Source organism: Lucilia cuprina, chromosome 4, assembly GCF_022045245.1.
Source record: "Lucilia cuprina isolate Lc7/37 chromosome 4, ASM2204524v1, whole genome shotgun sequence".
Taxonomy (NCBI): domain Eukaryota; kingdom Metazoa; phylum Arthropoda; class Insecta; order Diptera; family Calliphoridae; genus Lucilia; species Lucilia cuprina.
The window spans coordinates 12,044,091-12,071,139 of record NC_060952.1 but is presented as its reverse complement, the minus strand read 5'-3'; the positions used below and the strand labels follow the sequence as shown (position 1 = coordinate 12,071,139).

The window sequence follows — 27,049 nt, the reverse complement described above, 5'->3', positions numbered from 1 at the left end:
GCACAATAATATTGGAAAAGTGTTTTCTTTCCAATATTATTGTGCGCTACAAACATCAGAGACAACCGCTTTGAACTGCAGGGTGGATGTTCTATTCATAATAAAGTAGAGGAAAATTCTTTTTTATTATTTATGTATATATTCTATATAAAAGTAATTAAATATGATCGTATTAATGTAAATAATTATATATTGATCAATTTTAAAGAAGTAAGAAAGTTGAATCGGTTGACCACATGATACTCTATGACGGTTTAAGAGAATGGGATATTTTGAATGTACATATAAGGGGATGGAAGTGAATTATGTTTCGACAACGGATTAACTAACTAACAGGCTTCAGGGGGTAATGGTTACATGTTTACTTTTCATTACATTTGAAGTAACTGTAATTGAAGTAACTAATTAACTACTAACCAGAAAAAAGTGGTAATGAGTAATCTAGGTTATGTAGTTATTTAATACATTACCTAGTAATGAGTGATCGTTATTACGTTCCAAAAAGTACTATAAAACTGCTTGTTAATGGAGCACTGAAGAAGCGAAAAGACTAATAAATACAAAAAATAACTGTAGAGCCCGAGTATACATTCGGGTAAGCCAGTAACCATTTTTTTTTTAACCTCGTCGAAGAAAAATAATTCAAAGCAATTCAAAAGAAAGTTGTTTCACATTGCTTCAACATTACTTACCTGCTTGACGGGTAAGTAACGTTTATCCTGGAATATGTTCCAAACCATGCGCTGAAAGACAACATTTATACTAGAACTGGAAGTCCGGTTCGCGTTACAGTCTCTTGATGTCCTTTAAGCATAATCAATTACTTAATAATTTAGCTTCTCACGATCCCCAAAACATATACTTGAAATTTCTTCGTATTAAATTTTCATTATAAAATTTTTCTAATTTTCAGTTAAACTCCAAAACTTTTATAATTGAAGTTTAACCATTTCTTTTCTTCTTAATGCTAATAATCATTAACTAACTTTAATTGTACTTAATATACTCAACTATGTACATGAATCAATTCAAAGTACTGTTCTCTTTAACACAATAAAACTATTATTTGTGTAAATTAATAAATAATAAAAATTACAAATACCAAAAAAAAATTGTACTGATAAGAATTTTTCCATTTTTCCAAGAAGAAACAAATATTTATTTCAGAAAGAAAAATCAACAAATTAAAAAACATCGAATTATTAAAGTTTTAATTTGTAAGTGTATAAGCTGCAATAATCTTTTTAAGTTTATTTATTTATGTGTTAAATTTTCTAACTGTATTTGTCATTAAAAATAATCAATTTTGAAAAAAAACTATTGTACAAAACAGAATTTTGTCGGAAATATTTTTTTACTAATGATTAGCGAAAGAAATACATATGTATAATGTATACAAACACATTTTTTTAACTTTTTTCTAATTTTGCAATTGAACACTTGACAAAACTACGCAGTACCCTGCAGAACATAGCGTTTGTCTCTTTTTTTTAAATTTTTTTATAAATAAATAATATATAATTTCAAAACTTCAAAGATATTTTTAATAACCAGGTATTTTTGAAAGCAATGTGAAGTGATGTGATAGCTAATTATTAGGGAAAGACTGTAGAAAGAATAAAAAGAAAATAATGTTGTCAAGGCATTTTAAATAATCATTACCAAGTAATGTATGAAATAACTACTTTATAACATTCTTGGGTAATTTTGAAAGCAATGTGGACTGACAAATAATCCTGCAAATAAGTTATGTGATAGCTAATTATTTGGGGAAAACTGTAGCAAGAAAAAAGAAAATAATGTTGTCAAGGAATTTTAAAAACTCATTACCAAGTAATGTATGAAATAACTACTTTATAACATTTCATTTTATAAAATGTTTAAAAAATGTAAAAAAATTGTTTAAAATTATAATATTTTTTGGATTGTGGTATTAAACTATAGTTTAAAGGTTAAAATTATTTTTAATTTTAAACCAACGACAAAAAAAAAACACCAACAAATACTAACCACTGATAATCTCAGCTAAAAAAATATTACTTTTTTTTACAAAACTATGCGGTTTTTGTTCAATACCAATAATTTTTTTTTTTTTGTAACCAATCAAAAAATAAATATAAAAAAACAACAACCAAATCACAAAAATAATAGAAATAACTAAAAAAACAACTATTCCATAATGAATAAAAAAAGCCGCTTCTGGAAAAATTTTTGTTGTTGTTTTTTTTTTGCACCAACAAAAAAAATGGCATTTTTACATTTCAATTTTGATAAGAAAAATGTAACGAAATGAAATTTCCGTTTTTTTATTTTTCTATAATAATAATTATTTTTTTTTTTGCTATTTTTGAAAACAAAAAATATATGAGATTGTTAAACAATTTGAACATTTCGTTTCGTTCTTTTTTTTGTGATTTTTAAACAGAATCAGAACAAAACAACAAGAGCAGTTACAAATATTTTTAATTATCGTTGTTATATTTTTTTTATATTACAAATTGTTATTGGTGAAAAATGTTGCTGACAATACGATGCTGTGTATTGTTGCAACGCTAAATAAAAATATATTTTATAATTTGGGTCATAATTACATACTTGTCATATTTTATTAACAAATGATAAGCTTTATTGTTTAATATTTTTATATGTTTAAAATAAAAATAATATTTCTTTTGGTTTTCTTATTAATCGCGAAATTTTGTTAAAAGTTTAATTGGGGGATTTTTTTTTAAATATTTTAAATACAAAAAACCAAATATGACAAAAATATTAAAAATACTCTAAAAGCCGTGATACACGGTTGTCAGATCTTACAACGTTGTCAGTAAAATGTCTACTAATCGTCTGAACGTACATTTTTTCTTTTGCAACGTTATCAGAAAAAGCATTACTGAAAATATTGCAAGATAATATTTGTAAGTCGACTGTATTATTAGACATTTTTTGTGTATTTAACTGTCAACGTTGTAAGATCTAACAACCGTGTATACATAGCATAAGAACGGTGAATTGTCACTGGGAATAAAGCCTTACCATTACCTGAAACTCTCACTAAATTCTGTGGGCTTGTGACAGTCTCAACCATACAAACTAGTGCAGCTTAAGCTGATAGTATTAGTTAAATAATTTTCCAAATATTATCACAACACCTTCATTATTATTCAACATTTGCTTAACTGCAAAAGTGTTTTCTTACCAAAAAGCCTTGTCATTTTAATTTCTATTCCCCCTAAAAACATCTGAGTAAATAAAGTGGAAAGCTAAAATTACAAACAAATTGCCATAACAAACAATTAAAAAATTAAAAAAGAAAAAACAACCTGAAAAAATATATTGACAGAATTTGAAAAACAAACTCGTAAATATTTCAATATTTATTTAATTGGTTTCATAAAACGCTGCAAGTGGAAAAAAACAACAAAATGTGCTAAAAAAACTAAATTGATAAACAGTATTGTCAAAAAAAAGTAGACAACAATTTAGTTTTTAAGTTTTTTGTCAATAATTTAGTGGACAGAAAAAGTATGTTGACAGATTATTAAGCAAATAAAAATAGTCTTCAATCTTGAAGAATCAAGCATAATATAGTCAAAACGTCACATAAACCAAATAAAATTTGCATTACACTCCATTAAAAAGTAACATAAATAAAATAAAGTAAATCCTCTCTAAATAACATCACACACATACAAACGAAGAAAATAAAAATAAATAAATAAATTTCAAATGATACAATCAGCAACAACAACAACCACCACCACCACAAAAAAATCTAAATCAGCAAACATCATCATCATCCTCTTAGTCGTAGTCGTAGTCATCGTCTCATCAATGACTTTAACAACTTTATCAGCATCTAACAAATTTGTTGTAATATGTATTACAATTGTAACATTAAATTGAAAATTTAACACACTCACACTAAAGCACAAAGTTGCAATACAAACATATAAAGATTTGCTTGCCTCCGAAAAAGTTTTTGCACTTTTTCAGGCAGCCAAGCAGAAAGTGCAACAGCAAGGAATTTTAGACTATGTTTTTTTTTTGTACAGCATGTGGTGTAAGGTAACCAACAACAAGTGTTCTTTGGAGACAAAGTAAACTCTTTATTCTATTCTAGTCTACAATGCTTTACAACACTATTTTATATACATACATACACATCTATGCATATCGCGTTAACAGCTGCCTTAGCAGCAGCATCTCCATAAATATATATTTACAGCAGCCGCTAGCAAGCCAGCCCAGTATAACATGAATGAATTGGCGCTACCAATGTCATTCTACACCTTGTAAATAAAGTTTACTAGAGAATAGGTCGGTCGGACGGACAGACTTAACTATACACGTACATAAATGCATGTAAACCCTACAAATAACATACATAGAAACATGTGCACATGTATATATTTCTTCTAAAACTACTCATACTTGCTTACAATTTATACAGACTTATACACACATAAACACTTGTATTTACAACGAATGCATGCACATGGTTTAGATTTTTTTGAGAAAAAAATGAAATAATCATTATAAACAGTCAGACAAGTCATACATACAAACATCTAAACTTAACACTTGTACTAAACTTTATTGCACTATGGCCACAATTAGACTGAGATTTGTTTTAATTTAAAAAAATTTAGATTTTCTTTAAATTTTGATATTCTTTCAAAATTTGACAACTTTTTAAAAAGGTGATTTTCTTCATCACATCTGGGATATCGAAATGTCTTCTAAAAGTCCATTTTAATTAAATGCTTAACATCAGATATATCTGCCTTCTTCTTCGAGATATCTACTCCTAAAGCTTGGAAATTCATGGTTTTCGGTACTGTACTTTATAAATATTGCTTTTAATTAATTTAAAAAAAACATTGGATCCACACTTACTTGAAGATGTTTCAATCGACTCAAAATCACTTTCGAATTCGAAGTAACGATGACGATTTTCAAACTCAATGCCCATATGTTATGTCTAAATACTGATGCCAGTTTTGGATTCAATCTATTAGAAATGTATGGCTTCTGGGTTAAAATTTTATCGCCCTGTGTTATCGTGTCTCCAGATTAATTTCCGAAAAATGACTGAGTTAACTGTGACCTCGCTGTCTTTTTCATTAGTGACTATGTTGTCGAATAATAACAAATATTACCTTTAAGTCGGTCATCATGCTATACTGATGAATAAACATTGTTCATTCCAATTTGAAAGTATCAAATGAATTTATTCGAATATGCAAGTTGTGAAGTATTTTACGTGAACAACCACAATCACAGGCTGAGTTGATCTTTATGTCTTACAGGTCGGTGCCAATATTTGTACATGGTTCTGTCGGTTCATGTTTAAGTACTAGAGCTATAAAATCACTGATCACTACTGCACCGTTGCATAACTTCTGTTGAGTAGGCAACAGTTCCCAGAGATGTACTCATCAGACTGAAGTACAAATCCATCTAATAAGCCGAGGTCTTGTTTTTATTGTGGTTAAACTGGTACAATCAGAGAAAATCTTGAACATACTCTGAAGGAAGGAACATTCAATGGTATCACTTCTATAATATATCTTTCATTCATCACCATTCAACTATGGATACTTTGCATTCATTCGACATACTCACTGAACGAAATACGGATAAGTGATTACCGAATACTCCTACAGATTCACTCTTCCGTTAATATCTGTTATTTTGGCAACAGCACCGAAACTATCCCGATTTAACAGTCTTTTCAATCAATATAATCTTTTACGAATTTCCATCAACCTGTTTTCGTGGTAGCAGTTTATAAGGTTCTATAGTTCAACCACATTTTACACGAACTTTTTACAATCACGGCTGTGTAGAACTATTGCTAACACGATGTTTTCGCAAAATGGAATTGTTGTTGTAAGTCGCCTATTCCATGTTAATTAACGGTCTAGGAGCAGCAGTTTGACTTTTCTTGTTTACCAGATCAATAATAGAGAGCATAGCCTCCCTTTTACAATTGTATAATGCTTTGTTTTTGACTAACATCAATGTTATATTTTTGGCATTAGATCATTAATTTGATCAAAATCTCAGACTTCTAACATTTCGTATTACCAAGTTTTACAATTTATAAAAATACCATTAATTTTAAAAAGTAAAACACAATTGTCCAATTCACAGTATATGTTGTATCGTTGTAGCGTTGTATGTCATAAAATTTTTTCAAATAAAATTGTTTAAAACAAAAACAAATCACTAATAAAAAAATTACGTCATATTAAGATAAAACCATACAACACCGACTGTAAATTGTTACTATTAAATACTAATTTTCTAATTAATACCCCATAGTGCACAAGCTTTGAGATGAAACTAAAAAGCGAAAAAAGACGCTGTTGAAACACTTTATTTAAAAAAGAAGAAAAAAACAACAACACACCATGATTATTCGAATATGCAGTTCAGTTTAGAGGTAAAAATATTGTACTTTTGCAGATGCTAGAAATGTGAAAAAAACCAACATAAAAACGCAAAAGAAATAGAGGAAAAAAACGCTTCAAATGCAAGCAGCTGTTAAGAAAGGAGTCAGTGTCAACAGTATATGTATATGTATGTAAATGCTAAAATGCAGCAGCAGAATAGCAAAAGAAATAAAACTAAACCTAGAAAAACTAAAAAGCAAACGTGGGTCTACTAAACACTATGAATAAGCAAAAAACACATAGAAAAACTTTAACTGAGATAAAGAACTTTGAATATCTAGGCAGGCATTTTAGTTGGCTACCAAAAATGAAACAAACGAAAAAGAAAAATAAAACAAATATTTAATACAGCTGCAACATGCAAACCTGCAGATGTAAATCTATCTACTAGAATGTAGTATAAACAATATGATTGTTGTTGCAGTTGCTGTTTTTAGTGTTACTATAACGCCGCCATTCATTCTAAGGCCTGTAAATATAAAAGAAACTAAAAAGAAATACTGCAACATAATTTTTTGAATTTTTTTTCACTATGCATGTTTCTTCTTTCCGTATGCAACAGAATTTAACCACATTCATATAAAATACTTGCAGCAGCATTTGACTATTGCAGTCTGTCTGTCAGTCAGTTAGTCATTCATATATGAAAGCGGCTAAAGTCTGAGTGTGAGTGTAAGTGTGTGTGTTGCAGGGGAGGGTATGAGTGCAAGTCTAAGTATAAGTACTTGCAGTTGCATTTTGCGTTGCAATTATTGTCAGAGCAGGTGAATTGCACGATTATTTTTGTTGTTGTTGTTATTTTTTTGTTTTTGGTTTATTTCGCTTTTATTTTTATTCTTTTGACTATTTTCTACTATTAATTGTTGCTGTTGTTGCTGCTGTTTTAGTTTTGAATTTGCCGCCGCCAGGAAAAAAAATGAATAGTATAAAGGAAAAACATTTGTATGTTTGTTGTTGTTTGTTACATATATACTATTTCTTCTATAGTATATTTCAGTTTTTTTTTTGTGTTGCATTCAACAACAACAAGACTGAATGGTTAACAACAAAAAGGTAAAAATAAGTTGTTAGCCAAGTTTATTCATGTGCTTTTAAATGTTTTTTTCCTTCTACTACGACTACTCCTTCTTCATATTTTGCCTATTATAGGTACTTTTTTTGGGAGCAACTGCCACGACTGGTGCTGCTGCATAAATACTTCTGCTACAGTTGCTTAAAAGTAGCATTTAGTGCAAAATGAAGTTGTTGTTCTTGTATTGCTGCTGTTGCAATATAGAGTAACAGCTTCCTTTTGGCATTTTGACAATTGTACGACGTTCTTTTTTTAAAGTGGGGGAATAAAAATTCAAAATATAAAAAAACTAAACACAAAAAATACATTTCGATGCTAGACAGTTGTTTCCGTTTGGAAAATGTTTGGCAACTATTTTTTTTTTTTTTTTGCTTTTACTTCTACTGTTTTCTTCAAATCCACGTAATTTTTTTCTACAGCTTTTCATACAAGTGGTTTTTTATTGACTGTTTTGTGTTGGGATTTTTTTTTTGAGAGATTCATGTTATTTGTTGCCTAGATGCAGGAAAAGGAGACCACTCATGTTTAGTTGCTATTTTCTGTTTTTTTTGTAATTTAGTTTAAGGAGTCTTTTATATTTTTGATTTTATTTTTTTTTTTTGGTTGGTTGCAAGCTGTAGTTGATTTGTTTTGTTGTTTAGTTTGAAGGAGAGAAATCTGTATATTCTGTGTTTTGTATTAATAATAATAGACAAATGTAAATTACTATCTTTATATATATACATGTATATGCTTACAAGCATGTGTTTTAACATATAAACAGGAAATGCTAACGATTTTATTAACCACACTGTTCTATGGGTTTTAAATAAAGTTTGTTAACTCAAATAAAATTTAAGATTTTTTTAAATAAAAATTTCTCGATCATGTTAAAATCAATGATTGGCATGACATTTAGAATATAACTGTGTTAAATTCTAGATCTAGGTGATAAAATCTAAGGAGAACTGCAGACATTTTTCAAGTGTAAACAACTTGCACTCAACTAACGGAAGTTAATTTTTAATGATTTGTGTCGAAACTTCTTTGTGAAAAAAAACTTATAAAAACACATAAATACTAGAGCTTTGAGTAAACTTTTTATTAAAAAGCTTTTGTATGCCTATTCAAAAGATTAGAGTTAGATTTTGTACAAACTTCTTTATAGAAAAATGTTTTAACTTAAAACACATGAATACTAGAGCTTTGAGATATATTTTTGTTAAAAAGATTTTGTATACGTTTTACGTATCTTATTTAAGGTTTTGCAAAAAAAAGCTTTATAAATCTGTCTAAAACTTTCTGAAAATAAAAGTTTTTTTTTGAAAACCTGCAATTAAAATGTTAATAAAAGCTCTTTTATGGTATTTTTGAGTTTTTTTTTAATAATTTCGCATAAAAAGTTTTTTTATAATTTATTTCATTTTAGTTGGCAAAAGCTTTTTATTTAAACCCTTTTAATACCAAAAACTCAAAAATAGTTTTTTTAAGAAGTTTTTTTAGTAGAGCAAAGCTTTCTTACGCCTTTTTAGACCAAAAAACTTATTAACGAACTTAGTTTAACAATAGTTTATTGAGAATAAAAAAAACTTTTCATGAGTTTTATGTAAGATTTTACGGAAAAAAGTTTCTAAAGCCTATTAAAACCACCAGAAAGCTGTTTCAAGGTGTTTGAGAAGAAAAGACAGTTTTATGACAAAAACAAAAGCTAAAATTTATGTAATATTTTGTAAAAAAAAGCTTTCTTAAACCCATTAATGGCAAAAAAGAAAACACAACTGTTTTAATGTTTTTGAGAAGAAAAAAATACAAGAAGGAGTTAAGCTTTTTAAAAAGACTTTGTAGAAAAAGCTTTTTAAATTATATTAATGAGGAAAAGCTTACTAATGCTTTTTGTTAAATAGTTAAAAAAAAACTCTACATAAAAGGTTCTTTCAGAATGATGAAATTTGTGCTATTTAGGAGTTTTTTAAGCAAATTTTTCTGTTTTTGAGAAAAAAGCTGTACGTTACGATTAGAATTCGCCAAAATTTAACAACAATTTTCTAAAAAGGTACTTTTGAGAAAACATATTTTAAGTATGAGCTTTTTCAAAAAAAAAAAATGAATTCTTGCATATAGAAAACTTTTTAGAATATTAAAAATGTAAATTAAAGCTTTATATTCTAAGGGCCTTATTCATAGTCACTTATCACAGGTTTAAAGAACATATTTTGTATGATATTTTGTTTTATAAACTTTGATAAATAATGAATAAGGCTGAATGGGGCTTGTTCATAAACATTTATCAAAGTTTAATACTAAGTTTTGTATTCATTTTATAAACTTTTAATAAATGCCTATGAATAAGGCATTTTTATTTATATTAAAAACACATTTATAATTGTTATAAAACTCTTACAGTTCAATATTTCTATATTTTTCATAATTTTGCAATTTATTCCATCATTGATTATTAGTATTACAACTATTATTATAAATAAACCTTCGCAGAGCAATGATAAAAAAACAAACATAAATGTCGAAAGGATTAGATTTCATTTGCATTTCAAGGCAGAATATTATACTTCAAAGAAATTGTTATAATTTCTTTATTAATATTTATTTAATTTAATAAATATTTCCTTCTTATTTATTGGCACTGTCTAGCAATTGTTATAAACTTTACAATAAATAATAGAAATTCATTTAAAAATGGAATTATTAAAGAAATTCTCTTTGCCATTTCTTATGTTTTTTTGTGAAAATAAAAATCAATTTAAATTATATTTATTTTTCTGTATTCAAATACTTATAACAACAACAAATTTATGATTATTTATTTTTATTATTATGATTGTTGTTATTTTTTTATATGTATTATTAACATTGTTGCTATTGTTTAAATAAACAATTATCACTCACTGCCAGCCAGCCGCACTGTGGGAAGTTTGTCTGGTAGAAATTTTTTTAGTTTTATTATAATTTTTGTTGTTATTGTTGTTGTTCTTTTTGTTAAGGGTTATCATTATGAATCGTAGGTCAGTTAAGTTTTTATTAAGTTAAATATACTATAAAAGCAAAATGATATAAAACGAAAACTGTTTTTTATATACAGATTAAATTACTGCAAGTGTAGACAGTAATAATATTAACAAAAAAAATAAAGAAAGAAAAATATTAACTAAAAATGATATTTTCATCATAAAAGTTTTTAGCTTTTTAAAAAATACTAAGCATAATATTGAAAAATTTCAAATGCCTTAATATTTAAAAGAAAAACCTATCTAACAAATTTATTAAATTTTATATAAAAGCTTAAAAATTAATAATTGTGTAAAATTTTTTTTGCTAAAAATTAATAGTTGATACAATCTGTAATTGAGCACAAAGAATATGATTTTTGTAAAACGCAAATAAAAAAACACAAAATTTAATAAAAACAAACCAAACAATAATAAAGACAACAAATTTGACACCTTTTTCAATGCACTTAACTATACTTTAAATTTAAAGATAAGTGTCTTAAAAAAATATTCTACAAAAAAATATATTTGTAAAAAAACCCAACAAGCAATTTACTGAGTTATTGTAAAAATTTAAAACAAAATCGTTTAAGTTGATAATAGTACATCATGTATATGAATACATTCACGCCCTTTATTTTAAACACCTTTTGCTTAATTGTAACTTAATATGTGCGCTGGGTTATACAACCTTTTTTTGACAAAGAAGATTGAATTTCACAAATTATTATTATTGTTGTTGTTGTTATTAGTACAATTTTGTTTTTTTAAATGCATTTGTGAGGTTTTTTTCTCATTGTTATTGTTTGTCATTCTAAGCAACAACTAATTTTTATTTAAACAAATTGTAACAAAATATACGTCAATGTAAAAAAACCAAAACAAAAATTAGCAAATAGAATGAGAAAAAAATTTGGTTTCTCACTTGTTTTCATATTTGTTCTTTCTTTCTGACAATTGCTTAGAATAATTTGGAAAATTTAAATTAATTTAAAGATTTTTTTTAGGTTACGAAAAGAAAATCGTAAATGTTGTAAAAATAGTCGCTAAATAAGAATGAATATTGGAGGACACAATATATTGAAGACAACTTTAATTGGGGGATAATGATTGCATTTTCAATTCACAATTACATTTGACTTAATTACATGTAATTGAATACCAATTATTGAATGCCCATTATAATTACTTGTAATTGTAATTGAGGTTTTTCAATATCAAATTACTTGTAATTGAAAATATTTTAATTACAATTACTTGTAATAGTGAATTTTGTTCCTTATAATTACATGTGATTCGTACTAATTGATACCTAAACTACGATTACAAGTAATTGTAATTGGTTATTAGTCAAATACAAATTGCAAAGAATTGAAATTGGTTATTGCTCAACTGCATATACAAAATTATAATTGACCAGGAAATTTGGTGTAATCATTACCTCCCATGCCTGATTTCTACTATTTCATAATTATACCCTACACCACTATAGTGGGGAGTGTATTATACGTTTGTGCTGATGTTTGTAATACACAAAAATATGTGTCCAATACCCACCTTAAAGTAAACCGATCGATTCAGAATCATTTTTTAAGTCGATTAAGACATGTCCGTCCGTGCATCTGTCCGGCTGGCTGTCCATGTATACTTTGTGCACAAGGTTCCACCGGAATTTTTAAGACAATTTGATGAAATTTGGACTAAGCATGGTTTTTTGGCACATATACGATGCCTGTTAAAAATGGTTGAAATCGGTCCATTTTTCACCCAGACTTTGGACTTTTATTCCTAAATTACGCTATACTTCTCTACTTGTTTTTAATTTGCTGAATTGACTTTTAAAACACTTTCTCCATAACAATATCTAGCTAAATAACATGTGCAAAATTCTATTAATTTATCTTGTAAATTGCGCACAAGATTAACATGGACACACAGACGGACGGATAGACGCTCATCGCTTATTCGCCTGAAAGAGTCATTCTGAGCCGACGGTTTGGTTAAAAATTTGACGAACAAACCGAACTTTTCACTGGTTAGTGTTCTAGCTGACTCTTTTTAGCATAAAAAAAAACAACTTACTCAACAATTTTTTTGTAAACGAAATTGCAAGTGCTTCTTCAACTCCTTATTTGTAAGCGAGCGAACGAGTACGTGCATGCAATGTCATTACAAAATACTAATGGAAAAGTAGCGAATAGATGTTTTATAGGCGTTTTAACAAATTACTTTTTAATGTTATTAATTTCACTTGAAATCTGATTTTTCTGAGAAATTGATTCTGAGCCGGTTGGTATGCAATGTCTCAAACATTATCGCAAATGCATAATACCTTTTACTTTACACTATAGTGGTGTAGTGTATAATTACTTAATTTTTTTGTTTAACTTATCTATATAAAAATTAAAAAAAAAATAATAAGCTTAATTACATTATATTAACGAATTTACTTAGCTAAATGACAAAAACATTAAAATTTAATATGATTTTTGCAAATAATATAATAAACTTTCTTTTAATTGCTAAGCATAATAAAGAACTTTTTAATTTTGTCCACAAGTTGACTTTGCTGAATACTATATTATAAGCTGATTTTAAATAATATACAAATTTATTATATTACTTTTATTTCACAAAGTAATATGCTCAACTTATTAGGAATTATTTCAAATTATTTAAAACTAAATAAAAAACTGTTTGGTTTTTCACTATATTAGCAGTGAAATGTTTAATAATAATAAAAATCAGCTGAATTATTTAAACTGCAGTTAAATGAGTTTAGTTATATATACTTATTTCAAAAACAAACTACAACTCAAAAAAGAACATAAATATTAAAAAAAATAAAACCAACAATAAATGTGTAATAAACATTCAAATGACATTGATGAACGCAATTTAGACAACAAACACACTTAACAAAATGAATGATGACTTTTAAAAAATGTATCACTTTTGATAATTTCTAAAATGGAGAAGAAAAAACAAAACAAACGAATAAATAATAATGAAATATGCGCGCCTTTTAATATTTAATACACCTTTAAAAAAAAGTGTACTGTAGCAACGATCAACTATCCAAAACATTATTATTTTAAGTGCCATAAATGGATAAACGTAGAAAAAAAACGACTAATAAAAACAATAAAAACCTTTAGTTTATAGGAACAACAGCAACAAGAAAATGAACAGCAATTGTTGCAATTGCCTTTTTAGATTATTTACCACAAATAAAATGACTAAACGACAGACAATTTAAGCGTTGGTCCTTCTGGCCTTCCGTCCGTCCGTCCGTCCGCCCGTCCGTCTATTAACTGCAAGTGATGTTTGATGGAGGAAAGCAACAGTAAATAACACTCAGGCCTTGAAAGGTGTTTGTAAAGTATTACCATTAGATGAATTAACACCTTCTTGGTCCATTCAAATTATCTTAACAGATATAAGCTTTTGCTTAAAAAAAAACTTAAGTCTGAAAAGCAATTGTTGAGTTAATAATTGGTTCGTATTCTTTCTGACTTATGAAAAAACAACACAACTTACTCAACAACTTCTTTGTAAGCGAAATTGGAATTTCTTCCTATTTGTCGAAACGCAGAGACCGAAGATTACAGTTCTTAGTCCGATCTTGGCCTCAGAATTTTTCCATCAAATCTGTTTTTTAAGATATCATGTCGTAAAAACTGAAACACCCCGTTTTTGGCCATATTTGAGGCGATTTATCTCGATATAACAGAGGTTATTTTTTAGTCTATATATTGGACTTTTAGATGAAAAATCAAAAACTTTGTCTTTGGTCTGTTTTATTGACTCAAATATAGACAGAAATTGTAATTTTTCTGGTTTTAGAATACAATATCTCTAAAACCTGATGAGGTGGCATGATTCGTATTAACCGAAGCTCAATCCTGGCCTCCATACCACCTATTCCTTCTTATTCATTTTAAGTCCGTTCACATAGTTCTAGATGTGTTTCAAAATTAATATAAAATATATGTATAACGCATATAGTAGCCTGTTGCGAATGAAGAGTTTTGTTGTTCATTTTTTTTTTTTGTTTCTGGTATAAAAATGAACAAAATATTATGATGGACCACACCTTAATAATCACTTAACAAAAGACAAAAAAATAAATAAAAAATAAACGACGAGCTAAAACTAAAGAAAAATAATTTACAAAATTGCATTTACGATATATTTAACATTATTATACAATGACAGCCGTTTGGTAGGAAGAGGTTAGTCCAAGGGGAAGGTTGTTAAAAAAAACAAATTCATAGAAGTATAAAATTTGTGTATTTTTCTGGCAAAAGCCACAGGAGACAAAACTAAAGAATAGGAAAAGGTTTAGGAAATAAAAAACAATAATGAAAAACTTAACATTAGTTACGCAAAATAATCGATTCATTGTGGGTTTTATTATTAGTTTAATTAGTTGAAACAAGGCTTCACGGATAAAGGAATATTAAGATTATGGTTAAAAAAAATTATAGAAAATATATTATTTTTGAAAAAAAGAAAAAAATATTCGATTCCTTTCGATTTTTTTAAAGCTTTTTATACTACACTAGAGTCTGTTTTAAGAGTAACCATTTTTTTCTCTTTTTTCCAATGATGATATTAAATTTCCTGTAGAGATGTTTACCTTTAAATGAAAATATATATCCTGTTGATTTGGCGCCATACTCCTTGGTTCTTTCTTTTCATAGTTTATGTTATTTTCGTAAATGTGCGCAAACAAGGACATCACACCAATTCACACACAATGACATACCCACTCCCTTATAAAACCTATTTTAGACATTTTTATTATACATGTAGTTGTATTTTGTAAATTTATTAGACAAGTAGTTGTTATAAAAATATGTAATTTATTTTAATAAAAATTAAAAATTTTGTTTCTTATTAAAAAAATATAATAAGGAAAACAAAAACACTCACACGCCTACATGTATTAAAGTCTCTCATTTGCAACATCTTTACCTTTTGTAAAATTAAAACAAAATTTTAAAAAATATTAGTTAAATACCTTATTTAAGACATTTTGCTTAAATAGCACACTTTCATTAAATTTTATTGGTTTAAATTTGTGTTTTGCTTGTACTTAATAAATGCTAAAAAGATATCACTCATACGTCCCCTTTTTGTTGAAGTAATAGTTACTTTTGTAACTTAATTGTTTTCAATTCATTTTCAATATTTCGTTTAATTTTCATTTCAAGTTATTGAGATTTTTTATCTATATTTTTAGCATTAAGTTTTGTTTTGTACCCTCTCCTTTGTGACCAGCAATATTTCTAATTGCAATTTAATCATTTTGTGTATTGTGGCCTGTTAAAAGTAATTTTTGTTCATTGTTTTTCTATTTACTTTTTTTCTGTTACAATAAATATTTTTTAATTACTTAAATTGTACTCCTAGTTAACAAAAAAAAAAACAACAAAAACAACTGGCTGTTTTTTCCAAACGTTACTTTTTGACAGAACTAAAGGTTTTTTTTCTATACACTGAAGAAAAAATGTTAGTGTTTTAAAGTAAAGAGTATTGAAAAGAAATTACTTGCATACTGGTCTTCGGTAGATTAGTGGTTAGTGTTCAAGGCTGGTAGATCGGAGGTGTTGGTTTCGATTTTCATCAAGGCCCAATAGATGTCTTGGTGTATTTCTACGGATTTGATGTATATCGTCATTTTAAACTAAATATCTAACTAAGTACTTACTTATGTAAATACAAGTAAGTCATTATAAGGGTACTTTAAAGTAATACGTAAGGTATGTAGTAGTCATTAAAAAGCAAGTTTTTATAGTTGATCTTACCCAAAATAAAATTATATTGAATAAGTAAAACAACTTAAAAATCATTTTTCATTACTTCATCATTAGCATTTTAACTCATTATTTTAACATTAATCACTCTAGTTTACAAGTAACTACTTAAATAACAACTTGCCAATAAGGGGAAAAAAGTTGTTTTGTACAAAGAAATTGCTCACACAGAATAAGAAATTCTTGTTCGTTAGTTCCCTAAAGGCAGCTAAAAAATATAACGAGATAACTTGTAGATAATTTAAAATGGGCTTTTCAACTCCATATTTTCAGCCTTATTTGATCTTTATTAAATGGTTACAATGCTTAATATTTTTACTTACACCTGCAAAGGGATCTGAATGTTGGTTCAGCAGCCTTAATATCATTCAAAAAGAAGAAGATTTCGACATTCATTTCATACCTGTCGAGCCTGAAAACACAACTATTTATAACACTTTTCTCTTAGTGTATTTTTTTTAAATAACAACAATAAAACACACAAAACGCCAAAACAATAATTATACTTAAACTCTATATTTTAGTAAAAATAAATTACAAAAAAAAGAATATTGTATAAAACGATACATAGTTATTAATTATTACATCGTTACTAACTGACGTTGCAAAATATTTTCAACAGAGCAGAACGTAGCAGAATTCTGAACAGTAGCAACAACAACAGCAACAGTAACAATAAATAGAAAATAAAGATATTAATGAATTAATAAATAAATACAAATATAATAGACCTTAAGTTGTAATAAAATTCATATAGTTGGGGCATTTAAACAAATTAGAAAAAAAATACTAATCATTTTAATATTAAAACAAAATCTATAATAAAACACTTTAAAGTGCACAATGGGGCAGAGAAGTGAAATATTATGATAGCAATAATCATTTTGATAATTAAACGAAATTAAGATTTTAAAGTACTTTGACTTCTATATTAGAAAAGATTATAAAAATGAATTTGAAAGACATTCAAAAACATTTTCAACCAAACCCAGTGTCTAATATTTGTTAATTCAATGCTTGTTTTTTTTAATTTTGAGAACATCATGCAATCATATATTAGTCATTTAATTACAACTGAAAAAACACACCATTTAAAATTCTCAGAAACCTCAAAACTTTTTGTTTGGCATATTAAGGGTTATTAAATCTATTAAATTATTTTGAATTTTACTTTTTTAATTCTGCTTATTTCTACTTTTCTCTATTGATATATTTTCTGATTAAATTGGGAAATTCTGCAAATGTAATACTAGCTATTTGCATTACTAGTAATACTAATTATTATTTTAATATTGTAAAATTTTAAGAAATAAAATATTTGCGGTTTAAATGTTAATATACACATCACTTTAAATTGTTTTATTATAAAATATATCAATTTAATTGTAGTTTGTCTTAAAAAGAAATCTTTAAAGATTCATGTTAAAAATTATAGATTATGAGCAAAAGTATAAAAGGATATCATGTCAAAAAGGATATTATATCATTAAGATATCAAAAATTAGGTAATCTATTTATACGCAACGCAGCACTTTAGGTCCACTGTTGTCTATAGAATAGTCTATGGTATAGTCTATAGTCTAGTCTTTGGTCTAATCCATAGTCTAGTCTATAGTCTAGTCTATAGTCTAGTCTATAGTCTAGTCTATAGTCCAGTCTATAGTCTAGTCTATAGTCTAGTCTATAGTCTAGTCTATAGTCTAGTCTATAGTCTAGTCTATAGTCTAGTCTATAGTCTAGTCTATAGTCTAGTCTATAGTCTAGTCAATAGTCTAGTCTATAGTCTAGTCTATAGTCTAGTCTATAGTCTAGTCTATAGTCTAGTCTATAGTCTAGTCTATAGTCTAGTCTATAGTCTAGTCTATAGTCTAGTCTATAGTCTAGTCTATAGTCTAGTCTATAGTCTAGTCTATAGTCTAGTCTATAGTCTAGTCTATAGTCTAGTCTATAGTCTAGTCTATAGTCTAGTCTATAGTCTAGTCTATAGTCTAGTCTATAGTCTAGTCTATAGTCTAGTCTATAGTCTAGTCTATAGTCTAGTCTATAGTCTAGTCTATAGTCTAGTCTATAGTCTAGTCTATAGTCTAGTCTATAGTCTAGTCTATAGTCTAGTCTATAGTCTAGTCTATAGTCTAGTCTATAGTCTAGTCTATAGTCTAGTCTATAGTCTAGTCTATAGTCTAGTCTATAGTCTAGTCTATAGTCTAGTCTATAGTCTAGTCTATAGTCTAGTCTATAGTCTAGTCTATAGTCTAGTCTATAGTCTAGTCTATAGTCTAGTCTATAGTCTAGTCTATAGTCTAGTCTATAGTCTAGTCTATAGTCTAGTCTATAGTCTAGTCTATAGTCTAGTCTATAGTCTAGTCTATAGTTCTAGTCTATAGTCTAGTCTATAGTCTAGTCTATAGTCTAGTCTATAGTCTAGTCTATAGTCTAGTCTATAGTCTAGTCTATAGTCTAGTCTATAGTCTAGTCTATAGTCTAGTCTATAGTCTAGTCTATAGTCTAGTCTATAGTCTAGTCTATAGTCTAGTCTATAGTCTAGTCTATAGTCTAGTCTATAGTCTAGTCTATAGTCTAGTCTATAGTCTAGTCTATAGTCTAGTCTATAGTCTAGTCTATAGTCTAGTCTATAGTCTAGTCTATAGTCTAGTCTATAGTCTAGTCTATAGTCTAGTCTATAGTCTAGTCTATAGTCTAGTCTATAGTCTAGTCTATAGTCTAGTCTATAGTCTAGTCTATAGTCTAGTCTATAGTCTAGTCTATAGTCTAGTCTATAGTCTAGTCTATAGTCTAGTCTATAGTCTAGTCTATAGTCTAGTCTATAGTCTAGTCTATAGTCTAGTCTATAGTCTAGTCTATAGTCTAGTCTATAGTCTAGTCTATAGTCTAGTCTATAGTCTAGTCTATAGTCTAGTCTATAGTCTAGTCTATAGTCTAGTCTATAGTCTAGTCTATAGTCTAGTCTATAGTCTAGTCTATAGTCTAGTCTATAGTCTAGTCTATAGTCTAGTCTATAGTCTAGTCTATAGTCTAGTCTATAGTCTAGTCTATAGTCTAGTCTATAGTCTAGTCTATAGTCTAGTCTATAGTCTAGTCTATAGTCTAGTCTATAGTCTAGTCTATAGTCTAGTCTATAGTCTAGTCTATAGTCTAGTCTATAGTCTAGTCTATAGTCTAGTCTATAGTCTAGTCTATAGTCTAGTCTATAGTCTAGTCTATAGTCTAGTCTATAGTCTAGTCTATAGTCTAGTCTATAGTCTAGTCTATAGTCTAGTCTATAGTCTAGTCTATAGTCTAGTCTATAGTCTAGTCTATAGTCTAGTCTATAGTCTAGTCTATAGTCTAGTCTATAGTCTAGTCTATTTCTAGTCTATAGTCTAGTCTATAGTCTAGTCTATAGTCTGGTCTATAGTTTAGTCTATAGTCTAGTCTATAGTCTAGTCTATAGTCTAGTCTATAGTCTAGTCTATAGTCTAGTCTATAGTCTAGTCTATAGTCTAGTCTATAGTCTAGTCTATAGTCTAGTCTATAGTCTAGTCTATAGTCTAGTCTATAGTCTAGTCTATAGTCTAGTCTATAGTCTAGTCTATAGTCTAGTCTATAGTCTAGTCTATAGTCTAGTCTATAGTCTAGTCTATAGTCTTGTCTATAGTCTATTTATAAATATATATAATATATATAAATATTTTTCTAATATTTTCAAATGTTGATTATCCATGCCTGGTTCAACCTATTAAAAACCTCAACCCATTTTGTAAATGAAACTCAACGCAAAACCAGTAGCCCAGTCATCATATAGTCATAGACGAAATCTCTTAGTCACAAAGACTATTCATGTATCAATTTCTAAATATGAGAACATATTTTTATTAAGATAAAAATCTTAAAATTAAAAACCAAACTACATACATAGTAAAAAACAAACAGCACAACACAAATAAAAAAATCTAATGAATCTATTAAAATATATTTATAACAAAAAAAAAGTAAATCAAAAAAATATACAGAGAATTGTAAAATAAACCTCATAGACGTAAGAAAAAAAACATGAAAGTGCATTTATGTGGCAATTAAAAGCAACCACCAATTAAATGGGGAATTAGTGTTAAAGTCTCTAAGAAGAATTATTAGTCAAATAGGCTGAGATACTTACTTATAGACTACACTATGCTAAAAAAAGCAGATACAGACATATACATATACAGAACAGAAAAAACTGGAGAAAACGAAAACGCATGAAATTAAATAATAAATTTAATTTAATGACATCGAAACTTGTTACTGTGGTATTAAATTAAAATTGTTAAACAATTTATGAATTTCATCAACAATTTTCTTTTCATAGCAAATTGTTGTTATTGTAGTAGCACTCAGTAGTGTTATTTATTTTATATTTATTATATATTTTTATACTTTTTATTTGCAATAATCTTTATGTTATTGCTGTTTGTAGATTTTTGTTTTTGTTGCTTCTAATTTCCTGGTATTTAAAAATTTAACTTGATTTTAAATAATATCGCATTGTCTATATATTTTAATACATTTTATAGTGCCAGTGATGACAAATTATAGAAAATTTATACAAACATTACTACAGGAAACATAAAAACAAGTGAAATGTCTTGATCACGGTCAGTTTACGGTTTTCGTAGCAGTCATTTAATTAGATTATAGTTTTAGTAATAATTCTTAAATAATATTAGCTGCAGTTACAATTTATTTACTCTTTTAAAAAAAACCAATTATTGAATTGTGATTAGTTCTTCGGGCAAATTGAAAATCTTTATATCTATATGAACATTAGCGTGTTGTTCAAAAGTATGGAGATGCATTACATTAGTGATTTGAAGACATTTATTATACCTCTCACATGAAGTGTCCTAAATACGAAAAAAATAAATCGAAAAAGTTCTCAATTCTCCATTGCAATCGGCAATCTTTTCAAAATTGGTCTCAAAATAATTAAAAAAAAAATAATTAAAATAACCAAGGCTGTTCCTCAGAATATTCTATTTTTTATATTACACGATCACATTTTTTTCACTAATAGTTTTAAACAAATCATTTAATATAAATATTAAATTTTATTTAGCTTTCGCCTAAATTGCGACCAATAGCTTTAATCTAATTAAATAGACATATGTTACTCTCTTAGATTTATAGATATCATACCCCTAATAGGTGATCGAGTTAAAAATTCGTTTCTCGGGACACTCTAATATGAATATTACAGATCAACTTTTTGACGCTAATACCCTAACACTGATCGTTTACTGTCGCCTAAACTGCGATCAATAGCCTTAATCGTGTCATGTAGACATCTGTTACTCTCTTAGATTTATAAAAATCAGAGGTATAATTAACTCATAAGTGATCAAGGAAAAGGCATGTTCTCTAGGAACAACTTTTTAAAACTAATAAACTAACACAGATCGTTTAATATCAATCTATAGCTGACGCCTAAACTGAGATCTATAGTTTCAATTGTCTCGCGTAGGCATATTATTCTTTTAAATTTATAGAAATCAGTAATATAAATACGGCATTGATCTAGTAAGATTGATCTTAATTTGTAACTAAAGTTTTATATAGAAATGTGTTTTCCTATACGGTAGCTGTGAAAACCACATTCCGGTCTAGTCCACATTCCTCACACCAATCAATTAAGATCAGATTGTATTATAATCGAAATACATACATGTTTAACGTCTCCAAATCGTTTAAAATTATTTCACATCTTTTGATTCTGAGTAGATCTGTGTCTGTCAGCTAGTGTGCTTTACTCATTGAGATCATTACTTTCTTATATCTTTAAAAGATTTAAAAGCTTTTCGGCTTTTCAAAGTTAAAGATTGATTGATCACATAGCTTTAAAATCATTCAAAAATTAAGCTTTTTAGGGTGTTCGATCATGGTGATATCACTTAAAACTAGAACCTTTAATTTCTTCAAATTTGTTCTTCTCATTACTTTAAGACACTCTACAACAAAATATTGCAACAAAAACATTACCTACAACAACCACAGATCGGAATAAAGCAACAATGCAATACAAATAAAAAAAAAACATAATTCAATACATTGTAAACCCGTATAAACAAATTGCAGCTGAAATTTTCAAGGTTTTCCAGTTCATGGATTTGCGACAAGGCGACGGTCGTCGTAGTTGTTGTCGCTGTCGTAAACGTTCTCGTCGTCGTTGTTGTTGCTTTTATTATAGTTGTCGCTGTATCTGTATCTCTTTATGGCAAAATAGTCAACGTATTATAAATGTACAATCATTGTACGCGTGAGTTGTTGTTTTTTTTATTATATTATTTACAAAATTGTTGTTGTTTTTTTTATTTAGCTGGCGCTCCCCCTCTTTTTTTTTTTTTGGTTTGTTGTTGCTGTATTTTATTTATAAAATATTTATACTTTATAAAATATTCTATATTTTTTGTTAACTAAATGTTAATTTACTATTTTTATATTATAGAATTTATATTGTTTTTTTTAAACATAATTTATTGTTTTTTTATAAAAAAAATATTGAATAAACATAAAATTTATCTATAGTTGTTCTTCTCTTTGTATTAAGTTTTTTTTGTACATTTTCTTACGTCTGGTTTGAAAACAATATAAATTTCCCACAGAATTTTTAAGAACTTTATTGTGTTCTTTAGTCTAAACAACAATCAAAACTGCAACAACAATAATACTAAACAAATTTAAATAATTAAATTAATCTAAAACGGTGAAATTGTTGAAATAACATTTGTGTGTTTAGAACACATTAATTTTTATTAATTTATTAGGTTATTTATAAAAAAAATTTTCGAATAAAATTTTAATATTGTATGTATTAGGCTGAAAGAGTTCAGTAGAGGTCGACTTTAATTTAAACAATATAGACTTTGATAGAATGATTTTATTTGGTTTTTTATCAAAAGTCGTTTGAGAATTTGGTATATATTTTCGATCTTAATAGTTTATATAAAGAAAATGTGTTTAAATTAACTAGAGAGAAATAAAACTTCTTGGTTGCTTAGGGGACCTAATCTAGTTTTAATAATTTGTATTGACTTACATAAAGTATAAGAAGATATTTTTAATAGATATAACTATTAACTTTAAACAAAGTATAATAAACCAGATATTTATTGTTTATTTCACAAAACTTAACAAAAAAATTAAAACAAATTATTACTGATTTTTTCTATATTTTAACCAAATTTTGTTCTACATCACAAGCATTACATATATTTGGCGCATGTGCCCCACAGGCAGTTCTGGGGTTTAGTTTCAATTTTTTTCGAGCTTCAAATTATATTATCGAAAATATTATTATGTCTTATTGTTCACTATTATTGACATTCTAATACTGACCAATATATTTTTTCTATCACAAAAACTTAAAAAGTTAGCACAAAAAGTTCACACAGTGAAATATTTTCACAGCCCTTTGAAAAACAATTAATCATGTCTGCCTCCCATCATATGTAAAGTTAATGTTTAAAATTTTCAGGATCGATAAACGAAAACAAAATTTGATAATGCGTTAAAATCGATTACTCAGTTTTCAAGTTATTCGCTATTGGCAGATGTGCCCCTATGGCGATTGGCCCCCCTTTTACCCTAAACTCTAATTTTGATCATATTATATAACGAATATTTCTTTTTATATAACAAGTATTCAAATAAAAAACTATAGAGAAGAAAACTGACTCAACTTGATGTATAGAGACCTGCCAAAGTCCAACTAATTATTGGGATATAATAAGATATTTTAAATTCAGCCACAGTTTTTATACACATATATAGATCTTTTTGATCAGATTATAATACATATATTTTGTATATATAAAATGTGTTCAGATTAACAACTGGGGGGAAATAATCTAAAACTTCTTATTGGAGGCCTGTCCTGATTCTTTAAATTACGATAAACAAAATTTTAAACAGCTTTATAGATCATTTGTGATCACAATATAACACAAATTTGTTTTTTTTGCAAAATGAAATTTTTAAAGTCTCGACGACGATTTATCCATTAGCTACTTCTGCATTTCTGTTTCTTAGTTACCTCCTTTAATTAATTATGCAGATCATTTGGGATCACATTATTTAACAGAGCTCTGAACCCAGTAAAAACTCGATTATAACTTATACTTACACAACTACTTACTTTTAAATGATTACAACATGAGGTCTGCATTACTTTTAAGTTTTTTGGTAATGACAAACATGCAATCAGAAACTAACATAATTTTGCTTAAACAGATCAGTTTTGTTAACAGAACTTTGTAGCGTTAAAAACCCAATAAAACGGACTTATACTTACGCAACAAGTTACTTTTCAAAGACTACAACATATAGTCTTCATTACTTTTAAGTAATCTTATAACGACTTACATTTCATTTCGGAAATATAAATATTTTATTCAGAGTTTTGTATTTGCAATAGAAATAAAATAGTTTTTCCAATATGAAAACCATTATTCGACTCACAATGAAATTGTGTTGTGATGTTAGTACGATAGCGAACTAACAAACAAGGGGACCAGGTTCGTATTCTGTGTGAACATTTGTGATTGTATATAAAACAAAACCACTTTTTAACTCTTTATTATTGAAGTACATTCATGCATAGTTATTTTAAGCGAGCGTAGTAAGTTCTTGTCTTCTACTTTTCAATGTAAGTCTTACACCTTATTTGTAAGTACTTATTTAAGTAGTTATTTGTATTTAAGCCTTCAATACCATCACTCTGTTAAAATAATTAAATAAAATTCTATAATAATTGAAAACCTTTTTTTAGCTTTCTCACTTATTACTTTTCAATGTAAATTTTGACTGGATGAATGAATCATATGTAAATCATATGTATGCTGCCACCTAGTGACAACACTTTAGCTAACAAACCTATATCATCCTATTTTTCTATGGTAGTACAACCCACTATAAATATATTAATTATGCATTAGGCTGCATAAATTCTTTTTCTTTCTTTTATTAATTTATATTATGAAATTTTAAATAACTTACATGTTAAGCTGAATTTTAATTATCACATAAATTTAAGTAATATTCAGTACTTACATAAATTAATTCCACTAAACTTACGAACAACACTAGCAGTAGCAAAAAATTTACCCCATCCAAATGAAAAAAATTGTATTGTTTTATTAAGTAATCGGATATTTGAACTTTAAATTGTATAAGACAGTTTTAACGGAATATTTTAAAATATGTTTTTATACAACTTTTTAAGTAAATGAGTTTTAAACATGATTTTGAAATTTAAGAACAGTAAGGTCAAGTAATTAGCACACCTTTTTTAATGTTAAAGATATGCTTTAGAACAATGTTAATTAAAATGATTGATTTATAATGTAAACTTTACAATTTTAAGTAATTTATAAAACTTTACAGGAATGATACAAATTTAAAGAAAATTTAATACATTTAGAAATAGGAAATAGAAAATTTAGAAATAAGAAATTCAGATCCCCCTGAATTGCTTAAAAAATATTTTATCTATTTAAGAAATTTCATTAAAATAGTTTAAACTTTCCTTGTTATATATGCCTACCCACATTTCCACTTGTCTACATAGTAAGAGGCATATTTTGTTCTCCAACTGTTTAGAAAATCAAAGTCAAATTAAAATTAAGACCAACAACTATTCATTTATAATATTGACTACTGACTGCTGTTGCTCAGCTGCTGCTGCTGTTGCAGCAATTCGTAACACAGAATGCAATCATGTATGTACACATGTTCTCTATTCTTTATTCATTGTAATGAGGATTATTGCATGCGTAACATGATGCGTTTAGATTGCATAAAATCCAATAAAAAAATCAAGAATGCAAAAGAAAAAAACAACCCAACAAACTGGGAAAATAGTGGAAAAACGAACATAAAACGCTTTTTATTTAGAATAAAATGCAAAACATGGTTAACAAAAAAAATTTAGGTATACGTGTGGCCGTTTACTTTATGAAATAAATAAAATAGACAAGCGGGATTTTTTTTAATGTATAGAACAGCAAAGTTTAAAAAGTCTGTATTTTGAGAGGAAAGTAGTAAGGGAATTATATTTACCTTAATTAAGGCACAGCAAACATTTTCGCTTTAAGTTCCCCGGAACATTCTATTGCAGTGCAGTTTTGTGAAATATTAAATTACTTCTTTGAAACGATGTTTTAGCCAAAATGAATCTCCCAACTTGAGTGCTGTATGCAAATTCATGATTCTGTGTTTCTATTGGATCCCTAAAATGTCCAACTCTTTCTTTGCTTTTCGATCTCAACAATCGTATATTTCGATCTCGTATTATTAATTATTTAAGATTAGAATACCGACTAGAGATGTTTGGGTCACTAATTATGTCCTAAAGGACGATGTGTTCTCTATTAATACTGATGGCTGAAAGACAAATAAAGGTACACGGAATCCGGAATTTTCTCTGGTGTCGACTATCTGACACCTGCACGGCCTTTAGGCGAAGATATACATATACATCTGTACAGCCGTGAGAACAATCAATCAAAACTCTTAGGGCTTTAAGTGAGACAACTGATAGGGCTAAGACTCTCTTGTCTCTTAGTAAAAACTTGATTAGGCTTCTAACTGACATTATTGCTGGACACTTTACGATTGGTCATATGTCGGAACATATGGGGTACCCACATTAAAGCTACAGTAGAAGCTGTTTGAATGACG

The 27,049-nt window shown here is 27.6% G+C and overlaps 1 protein-coding gene across 2 annotated transcripts in view; it reads left to right on the top strand.

Annotated features, from left to right (window-relative positions):
• Positions 1-27,049, top strand: part of LOC111678586 (mushroom body large-type Kenyon cell-specific protein 1) — a 131,885-nt gene that overhangs the window by 60,585 nt on the left and 44,251 nt on the right. The window contains exon 1 of one of the 2 annotated variants that reach the window (XM_046948577.1): positions 6,316-6,585. The exons of the other annotated variant lie outside the window; for it this stretch is intronic. Within the exon in view, the coding sequence (XP_046804533.1) occupies positions 6,537-6,585 (49 nt within the window). The 5' untranslated portion in view covers positions 6,316-6,536. Of the gene's footprint in view, positions 1-6,315; positions 6,586-27,049 lie in introns of those variants that run through there. 2 annotated transcript variants of the gene reach the window in all.